Raw genomic sequence first — 13,018 nt, forward strand, 5'->3', positions numbered from 1 at the left:
CCTCCGCACCGCGTCCCCTGAAAGAGGCCGCATTTCGACCAGAAAGCCCGCCTTCGTGCATAGCGTTCGCCACGAACGTTTCCCGGTAAACATTACAGTTTAGGCTTGTGTGAATAGTAATATTTTAGTTCGAAGTGAATTCCTTGGGGTCGAATACTTTCAAAGTGAATTCGAATAGTTGTCAGGTGTCTGAAGAAGAAAACTGAACAGTTTAAAGTTGTTCTATGCAAAAATTCTTTATTTCTGAGGCTACAACATACGAAGGCATCACAGAGAATCATGTGATAACATATCTTTACCAGTAAAAAAAATTTTCTGTATATAGACTAGTTGCAGAAGAAGGTACTCCCTTCCACACAGATAACCTACAACACATGCATAAAACACCACAGAAATTCATTTGGTAGCACATTTCAAGTAAAAAAATAATGGCATAAAGACTAGCAGCTCCACATGCAGTGAAGAAGGCACTCCCTTCTACTGGTTACAAGGCTACAACACTGAAAAAAGATCTGAAAAACATCAAAGCTCTACATGCAACTAAAAGATGTTCCTTTCTTGTCATCATCAGCCTGGCTACGCTCACTGCAGAGCAAAGGCCTCTCCCATACTTCTCCAACTACCCCAGTCATGTGCTAATTGTGGCCATGTCGTCCCTGCAAACTTCTTAATCTCATCCGTCCACCTAACTTTCTGCTGCCCCCTGCTACGCTTCCATTCTCTGCTATCTTCCCTCCTCATTACATGCTCTGCCCATGCCCATTTCTTTTTCTTGATTTTAACTAAGATGTCATTAACTCGCGTTTGTTCCCTCACCCAATCTGCTCTCTTCTTATCCCTTAACGTTACACCCACCATTAATCTTTCCATAGCTTGTTGCATCGGCCTCAATTTAAGTAGAACCCTTTTCGTAAGGCTTCAGGTTTCTGCCCTGTAGGTGAGTACTGGTAAGACACCACTATTATACACTTTTCTCTTGAGGGATAACAGCAACCTATTGTTCATGATCTGAGAATGCTTGCCAAACGCACCCCAGCCCATTCTTATTCTTCTGATTATTTCAGTCTCATGATCCGGTCCGCAGTCACTACCTGCCCTAAGTAGATATATTCCCTTACCACTTCCAGTCCTTTCTACAGTAAATAAAATGACAGTCAAAAATTATCATGCAGAAAAACTAATTGCTCCACATGCTGGGGAAGTAGGTGCTCCCTTCTGCTGGTTACAATTGCACCTGCTGTCGAAAATAACCTTCCACTTGTTTGGGTTCCTGGCACTGAAAGGTACCTGCAGGCTACCCTTACAAGGGACGGGTGAATGTGGCTGCCTTTGCTCTTCCACCATTCGAGCGGGTCCTCACAGCGAGGAAGGAGGGGACCTCTCAGGTAGCTCTCAATATCCTCATTGATGGAAAAACCAGGCCTCATAGTACCATCTGATACAAAGCTTGCAAAGGCCCCCCACACAGAAGCATCTTGTACCTGTACCACTCTCACTTGATGTTTCACAGCACACAACTTGCAGTGTTCCCTCTGCTGCTATGGTGAGAACAGTGCAGGCCCACTTCTCTGCCTTTTCTGAATAGCAGGCATCCTTAAATCTTGGATCCAGCAACATCGCTGGGGCTGTCTGCTCAGATATCTTGACATCAGGAAACCTTGCCCTGATGCTGCGCGCCAGACTCGAAGCAATTGCCGATGACTCATCTGATTGAGCTGCGTGTCGAGCAAGTACAATGCCAGTGCACTCCAGCAATGGAATAACTTTGGACAACTTGGGATATTTGTCCCCAGACAGCTCTGTTGTGGCTGTAGCAAGTGGATCGAGTACCTTCACAGCGGCCGTCATCAGCTTCCATTCAGCTGCAATGAGGTTATCAACCCCATCACACTCGGAAAGCTCCACGGTGATCAGTTTGCGACGCTTGAGCAGCCTAGTCATCATCTGATGCTCGCTATTCAAACGCGTCGGAACATCTTTTACTACTTCCAGGGCATTCAGCTGCATTTCCCTTTGTACTTCCATAAGGCGCGCCCAAGCCTTTGAGCTTCTCTTATAGCAGCCAATGATAGCCCTGGCCTTCGCACATAGTTGGGAAAATCTAGGTACATCCCGCTTGACATCACTCACGCACAACTGCAGCGTGTGCCCAAAGCATTTTATGCCTATCCAAGGCGACTGAGTAATTGCAGCAGTGAAATTTCTCCCAGTATCTGTAATAATGTGCACTAGCACAGTACCTGCATCAGGAAGTTCCCTCTCCTTCATCACGCTTTTCAGAAAGAGCGCCAAGTTTCTGGCTGTGTGAGCGTCTGCCATTTCTGTACATGCCAGTGCGTGCACGTGCAGTTGAAATGAGCTGTCTATGACGTGGCATGTTACCGACAAGTAGTTTTCATTAGAATGCGATGTCCAACTGTCTGTCGTTACTGAAATTGCCTCTACTCCACTGTCAATCACTGCTTGAAGGCTGCTTATCAAGTTTTGCTTCTTCGAAGCATAGAGCTCCGGAATAATTGCTCTGGAAAATTTTGTTCGCAACGGCACAACATACTCGGGAATAGCAGCGTTCATAACGGCCACAAAGCCCTGCTCCTCAACAACACTGGAAGAATGCATCCCGCGCACTATGAATCTGGCAATAGCCTTTGTCATTTCATGTGTTTTGGCGCTGTATGTTTCAGCTTCGGCTTGAAACGGTCAGCTACTGAAGGCTGTTGTGCGTCAGGCTTAGCGACAGCAGTAGACGTCACGCTTTTCCGCGCAAAACATTCTTTTTCGAATGCCACGAATACATCCAGGTGCCTCTTTAAATGCGTCGCCAGAGTCGTCGTTCCCCGTTGGCGTCTTTAGAATAGCGTGACATTTGAGTCACTGAGCTTCCTGGCCTGGCGGGACCTTCACGAAACAGTTCCGTATCGGGTTGGCACCTGTGGACACGTTGGCCATGTCACTTGTCTGATTGAAACAACTGATGCACATGTTCAAGCGCTCAATGTGATCAACACCTGCTCATTGCACGCTGTAGGGGTTGAAAGGACGGACTTCGGGATGAAAACCCACAAACTTGGGAGGGATTTATTCTACATTTTGTACAGGAAGTTGAGCGTCAATTAACAGTCGTACAGACATTACGGGCCGGCAGCAACTCGGACGCTGCGGCCCGCGGCAAGAAGTTCGAGAGAGGTGAAACAGGGAATCAGGGCATGTCCCAGAATGCTCAGGTCTCTCTGGAAGGCTTCTTATAAACCCTTCGAGCACTGTAAGTCACGTCATGTTTCACCAATGGGAGAGTCCGCTCCGATGACGCCACTTTCAGCCAATGGTAGCCGCCCGTGTCGCGGTGTCACACCTGGCGGCTTTCTGCGGTCTTGCCTCGCAGACTGGCAATGCACTTCTAACGAGGAGAAGGGGAGGGCTGCTCATGCTCCATTGTCGGAGGCCCACCTGCTTATCCCGGCGGCGCACGACCTTGTTGGCACGTGAACTTGTTGCCTTAAACTTGTTTGCTCGGCCGCGCCTCTGGAATGCGCTTTCCTGCTTCTGCATTCCTCAATTAGCTGTGCTGCAATCCGATGTGGTCTGGGGAACTCGAAGTAATCGCAGGAAACAGCTCCATATCTAACAGCTCGTCCTCGCCCCGCTTGTTCTGAATGGCCGGTGAACTCAATTCGCTGGCCATGAGGAACGCTGATAGAAGCTGCAGGGTACTGGGGTCGAGCCACGTTTGACAACCCTCGGGATCCTGGGCCCTGGAGAACATACGTCAAACAAACCAAACAACACAGCGCTGCCCCACGTGTAAGCGCAGGCTCTTCACCCCTGGCTCGCCAGGCTATTACTGAGTCAAAATGAACCCTGATCTTTTAGTTCCCCAATTTCGACAAAACAGTTGTAACCACCCTTCCAAACAGCTATTCATTTCTCCTCGATTGCCGACAAGACCAGAGTACTATTGTTGTTGCAAAACAAAAGGGTCGTTGACGATGCAAACAACAAATGAAAACAGCCGAACATAACATAAGTGGCCTAACTACACGAACAGCATGTTTCCAATCTATCGCAGTGGCGTACTTATCGCAAGTAATGGTGCCACTGAACAATCTGGTCAACCTCACAAGTACGTAATCACAAGCGCACTAGCCTTGTGGTCACTAAACAAAACGCGTACTTGCGTTGTAGGCAAACTTTTCATTTACGCTTACTCACGTTTCTTCCCTGAAAGTCCTACAGGACACGTGACATAAACGAACAATTAAACTTGCGGGACTTACACACTCCGCAGAACCCTTAAAATAATGCGTCTTTTACTAACTCGTTCCACGCGTACTTATAAGACAAGCCAGAATACGGCTGCCCTCAACACACGAGCAACCCAGTCATAAAGTCTGCTTCCTTCCGTCCACACAGGACACGCGCTAATGGAACTAAGAACGCTTCTCCGTGCAAATCATGCACTTACTAAAAACTTACGCGCTTAACCTTACAAAATTCAAAAACACTTAAAAAGAAAGAAGGTTAAATAACACACACGCGCGTTACCATAGGCCTTTCGACGATAACCTTGACCTTCAGGTTACTCGCACACACACAAAAAAAACCTATCTACTTATTAATGAGCATTTCGCGAGACTACAGGTTTACTTAAAACACACCTTTCAAATCTCGAGCTTCTCGAACGAAAACATAAACAAAGCTCAAACCTTACACATTGAAAGAAATCCCAGTCTCAATTCGCGAAAACTTTCCGATGCTCAAAATAAAAAACAAAACAACATGCTTTACTTCTACGGGAGCTCTCCTGGCATCCCGTTCCAAGCATTTTCAACTGACTCATACTTTGAGTCTAACTCGAGGTGGGCGTGGTCCGAAAGCTACTCTGGCTGCCGAGAGACAACAAAAGGGCTGATTCACTATCAGCTCCCCCAAGACGTTACGGTCTCCTGCCAATTTGCGTCCCCGCGCCCCGCTTTCAACACAAGCTCGATTGACCGCGTCGCTGCTCCCCACCTGGTCTCGTCCTGCCACCTTGCGTTTCTTCGAACTGCACGCTGAGCTGTGAAAAGAACTACGGAACGACGAGGAGCTTAACTGCCTCGTGCCCTTTGTCCGCGTCCGTGCAGAACATTCTTCGCGGTCCCCCTTTGACCGGTGGCTCGAACGTTTAGGATGCGTCAACATCGTCAGTGACGACCGCACCTTTCTTCTCCTCGCGCCCTGCCCATTTGGGGTTCTCGCCATCTTTGGCGGCGCTACATTAATTACCGTCTTTCGGTCTTTACCGCGCTTCTTTTTACGGCGCTTTCTCTTTGCACTCGTTTTCATGTCGCCTCGTGCCTCGTGCTGGCCGGTACACATTTCGTCGGCCCGGATCGGTCTCTTACCCGCACAGTCTGAGTGATTTACATTTAAATCTACACTCTCTTTGCCTCGACTGGCGGACAGCTCAACCGACTCTGGCACAATGCAGCAGGCTTTACTCGAGTAAGACAACTCGCACTCTTGCGAACTGCCCTCTACTACATTGCCCAGCTCACGCTGTGAATCGGCACACAGCCCGTCGGTATCGATCGCTGTCTCACGCGCACAGTGCGAATGATTAATAAGTGAATCATCCCTCTCTAGGCTACCTAGACTGGCGGAGAGCCGCACCGATCCCTGAACAATGCAGTTGTATTCTCTTGAGCTACACAGCTCGCAATCCTGAGAATTACCCTCAACTGCATCGCTCAGCTCGCACTTCACTTCTGCACGCAGATCTGGCTCTACATTGGTGCTCGCTTCTGTCTGGTCAGCAGTACCCTTTTCTTCGCTAGCAACCTCGCTAACATTACCAGCGACGCACACGCTCGGTAACTGTGCCAATTTGTTCGCAGCTGGCCTAGCTGTCTCCACAGTCATCTGTTGGCACAGCACCTCGTCGCTCTCCTTGCGGCCTTTAACGGCCTCTGTTGCCACTAAGGCATCGTTAGCAGCTAGCGTTTTCCCTTCACTTATGAATCGGCAGCCAATCTCACAGGCACTACTCTTTTCGTCGGCTTCTGGCGAAAATCTGCTAGATGCTTCCTCATTCTTTCGCTCTGTACTACCTACAGAATTCTCAGACAGCCGTTGTCTCTGTGCCAATAACTGATCACAATACTGTATCTCTTTGATCAGTGCTGCCTTCTCTCTCTCATACTTTTCCTCTCGCTCACGTTCGCGTTCATTCTCACGTCCGTGTCGCTCACACCTAAGAGTAAGTTCTTGAAGCTCCTGCTTCCATTCATTCTCGCGTTCTTCACGCTGACGCTCACTCCTAAGCTCACGACGCTCTCGCAAACGTACACGACGCACACGCTCCCGTGGCTCCTGTATCACCTCCCAAGCAAGCGCAATGCTTTTGTCATCATTGCCACTATCATTAATCGCCTTTATGATAGCTGGCGTCTCCATCCGTTCGTCCGCCTCAACTCCCAAATCGTCGCACACCAACAACAAGTCTAACCTCGTCAACCTTCTAAGATCCATGGCAGCTGCCCCGACAGGTGGTTAAAACTGTTTTCCTTAATTAATTTGTGCAAACACACAATGCAACAAATTCCCGATTCCCAGAACTATCAAAATTGAACACACAACCTTCGAGTCTGGCGAATCATAAGGAAAAAAACCACGCGCTCACTTACGGTTACAGCACCCTGCCATCCGGTTCATTCGTCCGCTGTTGCCGGTTCCTCCGGACTCCCTGGGTCGAAGGCTCGCTCCTTCTTCGCTACTCCCAGTTTCTTCGGACCTCTTTCGACGAAGGCTCTCTCTTCTTCGCTTTTTCCGGTTCCTTACGATCTCTCTCGACGAAGGTTGATTCGTAGCGCTGCCACCAGCTGATGTATTCGGAGGCGATCCTACCGCTGCCAACCAGATGTAGGGGTTTGGAGGACGGACGTCAGGATGAAAACCCAAACTTGGGAGGGATTTATTCTCATATTATATACAGGGAGGTGAGAGTCAAGTATCAGACGTACAGTCATTACGGACCGGCAGCAACTCGGACGCTGCGGCCCGCGGCAAGAAGTTCGAGAGAGGTGAAACAGGGAATCAGGGCATGTCCCAGAATGCTCAGGTCTCTCTGGAAGGCTTCTTATAAACCCTTCGAGCACTGTAAGTCACGTCATGTTTCACCAATGGGAGAGTCCGCTCCGATGACGCCACTTTCAGCCAATGGTAGCCGCCCGTGTCGCGGTGTCACACCTGGCGGCTTTCTGCGGTCTTGCCTCGCAGACTGGCAATGCACTTCTAACGAGGAGAAGGGGAGGGCTGCTCATGCTCCATTGTCGGAGGCCCACCTGCTTATCCCGGCGGCGCACGACCTTGTTGGCACGTGAACTTGTTGCCTTAAACTTGTTTGCTCGGCCGCGCCTCTGGAATGCGCTTTCCTGCTTCTGCATTCCTCAATTAGCTGTGCTGCAATCCGATGTGGTCTGGGGAACTCGAAGTAATCGCAGGAAACAGCTCCATATCTAACAACGCGTGCCACACGGTAACCAAACAAACAATGAAACGGGAGCCTTGACCATGATCTACTGGAACTCCAGACCTGCGCAGATATTATCCGGCTTCTATGGGAGCTGCTTGCGCCCACTCTCGTTCAACCATTGGCCGTTGGTGTCGTTTTTATAACCTGTTCGTCTGCTACTCTACAGTTGACTGGTGCAGTGTTGCAATTAGTACGGCAGCTGTTGTGTTGTGATAAACTGCTTTTCTAGTTTATCATTTTTGTGAGCACAGTGACAGTGATGTCACAAGGTCTGTTATGTCACAGTTATGGTGTGATCAGTCACTTGGCTCCAAAAGTTGACTGCCCAAACCTGAAAAATGTTGGTGCGTGCAGTCCGCTCCTCTCTAAAATAGCGTTAAATAGCCGCTCCCATTGCCTTCTTCAGGCAGTAGCAAACTGCACAGATCTTGTACACTAAGTCTCATTGTTTATAGAGTTCGTAAAGTACACAACAGTTTCATTGTACACGTTGTAAGGTTCGGTTTTGCGCTCTTTAGACACTTGAAACCATCGTAACGTTTGATGATGGAACAATTACCACTCATTTTAACTCTTAAAAGTTTTCAGTGAATGCGTCGCGAGTTCAAAAAAGGAATTGCGCATACAGCTTTACTGCGTACATATCTTTCGCACCACCATTATGCTGCCACCGTATCTCGCAGGAAAGCTAGCTTTGCAGTTTGAAAAGAGTTCCGTGACACAAGGCCTGCAGTGCAGCCCGTTTAAAGCACTGAGATCGCTTTTGCAAGCATTATACTGATCTAGACATCAAACAATATTAAAAACAAGCTATGCTCACCTTTCCTTGAAACAGACTCGACCAATGTATTGCACATGTTGAGCGCAGAAGTTACTTGTGAATACTTTTACCATGCAGATCCTTTGCATTTCACTACGGCATACAGTAGTAATTTCTAATGTCATCTACGACATTAGGCTATCTGTAATCAACTCAAGAAAGCTAGATTATCCTATGCATCTTTTGAAGCGATTTTACCAATCTCTTACGAGAAAAGGGAAATTGATGCTGTCTAGCATTGCAGCTGCCACCGATGCTCATTGTTTACCTTCCTTGCAACGCTCCTACTCCTCTAATTTCCTTGTTCAAACACAAAACATTTGCAAATTTTTGTTTTCTCTTTATATTTGTTAATTTATTAATTTATCATCAATGCAGGTGCTTTGTGCCTGCCGAAATGGAAGCACGAGCACTGAACAGATCGCAGAAGCAGACGACAGCAAATAGGCTAAATAGTGCCACTTTGCTCGTACGTTCTGTCCCTAGCGGCAAAAGGGGCGAACTAGACCAGGCGTGCTGAAGCAGGGAGATCTGTGCAGGTCTGGAGTTCAGTAGGTTGTGGCCTTGACTACCTCGACGAGCGTGCGCGTGTGGTTGCTACGACAACGCTCTGAATGTGGCTTAGCTTGTCTTGGCTCCACATGTAGTCAAGATGTAGGCCGGCTTGCCTAACGAAACCGAAACTCTTGATGGTACTTGAACGCAGTTTTGATGTTTGTTTACCCCAAATACTTCAATATATCGGAAATTTTAAATTCTGGTCTATGCGAATTCGAATACTGTAATATTCGTTCGAATATTCGAAGCACTCGAATATTCGCACAAGCCTATTACGGTTACATTAATAAAGGGAAAATGAAATATTCACCCAAATGTAACTAAGTGCTACGTTTGGGTGGATTACATCAACATTACATTACATTACTACATTTTAGTGCTTAGCTACATTTGGGTGGAGTTGACGCATGTCGCACTAAGTGTGACATGTGTCAAACTCTTGTCTTTGCTTCCGAGTTGTTGATAAATTCGACTTTGCCTACCATATGCTAGCCGCCTGGTTAGCTCAGATGGTAGAGCGGCTGCCCGAGAAAGGCAGTGGTCCCGGGTTCGAGTCCCGGACCAGGACGAATTTTTCCTCGACTGCGAAGCTTTCCTTTCGAGGAACCTGTATGGGCTTCCTTTGTAGCACTTAGCTACATTTGGGTGGATGTCTCATTTTCCCTTTATATTAATTACTTCTCTCCACCTTGCGGCTTTCCGCAGAACTATTTATGTCAAGTTACGGTTACATACACTGCAGTTGCCTTGAAGCGTGAGAAGCAGTCGGGGATCTTTGAATGCTATCGCGTTCCAATCTTAAAAGCGAAGCTTAAGCGTCCTTCAAATTTTTGCTACATCTAGATTACCTAAAGGTCTTGCACCGAATGGCCTAAATGTGAGAAACTGCTTTGATATCTGTGATGTTACACTCACACACAGTTCTTGAACAAAATGAAAAAAAAAAAAAACCTTTCTGTGCTTCAGTATTGTTTTTCTGCCAAATGAAGTACAGTAAAACCACGTTAATTTGGATTTCACAGGTCTGAAAAAAAATGTTAAAATTAACTGAATGTGGAATTATCAAGGGTATCAAGAAAACAAGCGAATGCGCACTGCATCAACATGCTTTTGTTTACTGACTGAACCACCAATTCCTGTTTCTCTTTTGTACAATATCAGTGAGGAAGCTGCAATTCTCGTTATCTAGTGACTGATTAGTGCTTGCAGCGGCTTAGGCTTCACAACTTCCTTCCCAGCATGGCTGCGCTGCACTTCTTCATGAGACAGGCTTTTTTATTATTGTGCGCACATTGAGATTACTTTTTCGCTAGTGAGCTGGTCGCCAAGAGATCATCTGTCCATGACGATGTAGCCGGTGCTCTTCATCCTCGACAGGTTTGCACAGAGTCAAAATGAAACTACTGTTTGCCGCAAATGCTGCGGACGAAACCATGTACGAAGCCTCAGCTGTTATTGACGCAATCATGGATGGCTACCTTGGAGTTCTGAAGGTGCACAGCTGACGTGTGCACCGAGTCTACTCTTTGTCTGTTACTCTTTGTCACAACAACTGCGTGCAAAACTGCGGCCGCTGTCAGCGTGATCATGGATGGTGACTACCCAGTTATGAAGGCGCACGGCCGACGTGGTGTTATCAGCAGCGGTACACACTAGAATAAAGGCTTGAAAGGCACATACACGGACAATACATTCTGGCGTTGCCATCATTCATGTGCGATTTTCGCTGTTGACTATGGCGATGCGGACTCTGCAGCTTCATTTCAGTTGGACGCTAGCTCCTTTTTTGGTCATAAGCATCACACATTTCTAGTGCTCTGCACTCGCTGAGCTTTGAGAGTTGTCCAAATTAATCGATGTGTGGCCAAGTATGTCCGGATTAACGGGGAATGTTATTGTAATAAATAGTGCATAGGCAGGCGCCAGGACCAGAGGACAAGTCCGAATTATCATATTTTCCGAATTAAAGCAGTGTTACTGCAGCATGTCTTTTTTAAAAATATCAGATGTAGCATGCGTTCAAACATCAAGGCTTTCATGTCATGGTGCAGGGGGTTTCCCGAGATCTGTGCTGTCCCGGAGGCACCTGCTGAGAGCATCCAGGTGTTGGCCTCGTGTCAGTCCCTGGCCCAGCTGGATGATGGCCTGGTGGGCGACCCCCTGGAGAAGGCCACGCTCACTGCCATTGAGTGGAACCTCACGAAGGGTGGGTCACAGTAGGGCTGTGCCAATACACGTGAACCTCGTTATAACGAAATGGGATATAATGAAACAACGAATGTAACAAAGTAAACGAAATTCCCATTGTAATTCTCGTAGAGATCCATGTATTTAAAACCTTGTTTTAACGAAACGAAATTCCTCTGTGTATGGATATTATGAGCAACCGTATTTACTCGAATCTAGGCCGGCCTCAATTCGTTTAAAACCAGGAAGGGGGGAAAAAAATTAACAGTTGCCTCAAATGTAGGCCAAACCAAAAAAGCGAGGATGGTGTTCACAAAATGAAAACGGCATGTATTGAATATGAATGTGCCAAGCTCATTCTACGTCTCATTCTTCCTTATGACTGTCATCTTCTCATTGTGGCTGGCACACGCAAAAAGAGTTTCCTGTTGCCCTCTCCAACGACAGACATATTCCTCATCGATGCCAAAGTCCCGCCTGACTTGGACATTTGACGATGCCTCTATGGCTAGCACCAACTTTTTGTTCGAAAGCGGCAGCATAATGGCATCGCCTGTTTGGTGCTATTACAATAATGCCACGCTGCACGCCGGTACGACGCAGCTCAAAATGGCAACGTTGCTCGCGTCTACAATTGGCTACTTCAATTGGCTACCGGCGCAGCGAGTAGCGGCTGTGATACTGTCTTTTCTAGATCGCACTGACTATGCATAATAGCTGTAACACAATAACATAACTATATTTGTCAATTTCAATTAAACACTGGCGCATTCTTAAAAATGTTCGAACCTAAGCCGACCCTAGAGTTTGGTATATGATTACAGTAAAACCTCATTAAACCGTACCCACTTAAATATCAGAAAGCTGAGCTAGTTGGTAAGGATTCATAATGCGAAAAAGAGGTGAGACGTGCAGACAGGACACAAGAGTAGAGAAGTGGACAACAGGAACTCATGCATCCTGTCTGCACGCCTCACCTCTTTTTTGCATTATGAATCCACTTAAACAGTAGCTTCGTTTTAAAAGTAGTGACGCCAAATTCCTGATTCAGCGGCCATTGAACATAATGTGTTTTGTATCTGCATGAACCGTACGAGCTTATTGTGCACATATCACTTAACACGTAGTGTTTCCATTTTTCGTTGCGCAAACACTGCTGTGCGTCGTCTCCATCAGGCGGCCCAGCAGACCAACAAGCCTCAGAGATCACAACGGCCTCCAAGCACCCTGTGCGTTTGTGCGTAAAGCCACGTCAGCGTCATTTTGGCGCCATGCCAGAGAGCGTTGTGGTGTCGTGCAAACAAGGACTTGCGTCATGCCAAAGCTCGAATAAAAAAGGCGCCGGGTGCTCAGCATAGAAGAAAAATTAGAGATTGTTCATGCTATCGAACATGACACGAAGAAGTCAGCGCTGGCATGCGACAGGGATCTACTGTTGACTACGGTGTGTGGCATTTGTAATGCGAAGAAGTTGCTCGGCAGCGCCGCTGCAACCGTGAAAAGATGTCGGCTATGAGGTTCGACTTTTCGCCGTCGTTGCCTCTGTTACCAAAGTGTCAACTAGCGACAGTGATGAGTATGACACGGAAAGTGACAGCACGGACGATTCAGGCCCAACAGTGGCAGAAGCTGCGCCTTACGTCAGCCTCATGAATGCAATCGTCTTGATGAGAACAGCACCCTGCAATGAAAAAGGCGCTGCAACTTCTGCAGCGTCACCGCGCGCGTGCATGGAGAATACGCAGCGCCAACGAGGAATCTGCCATGTCAGTATTTGCCGAGAAGAGGGGGCTGGCTGAAAAGCTGGCTCGCAGCTTCAGTAAGAGGCTGCTGTCATCACTGCTGGGCCGCCGCGGCATCAAATGAAAATAGCAGACTTTTGTCGCACGAAGTGAATAAATACTGCATGATTTTGCCCTTTCATCGCACTCTGTGTTCCG

General features: G+C 47.5%; 1 protein-coding gene and 1 non-coding gene across 4 annotated transcripts in view; both read left to right on the top strand.

Annotated features, from left to right (window-relative positions):
* The window catches only part of LOC135900796 (endoplasmic reticulum transmembrane helix translocase), a 602,974-nt gene that overhangs the window by 214,985 nt on the left and 374,971 nt on the right, over positions 1-13,018 (top strand). For all 3 annotated transcript variants that reach the window (XM_065430378.1, XM_065430377.1, XM_065430379.1), the window contains one exon: positions 10,943-11,097. In XM_065430378.1, the coding sequence (XP_065286450.1) occupies positions 10,943-11,097 (155 nt within the window). The remainder of the gene's footprint in view (positions 1-10,942; positions 11,098-13,018) is intronic.
* Positions 9,386-9,460, top strand: TRNAS-AGA (transfer RNA serine (anticodon AGA)). Its single transcript has one exon. It is a non-coding gene; the product is annotated as a tRNA-Ser (tRNA).

The sequence above is a fragment of the Dermacentor albipictus genome, unplaced genomic scaffold (assembly GCF_038994185.2).
Source record: "Dermacentor albipictus isolate Rhodes 1998 colony unplaced genomic scaffold, USDA_Dalb.pri_finalv2 scaffold_18, whole genome shotgun sequence".
Classification (NCBI taxonomy): Eukaryota; Metazoa; Arthropoda; class Arachnida; order Ixodida; family Ixodidae; genus Dermacentor; species Dermacentor albipictus.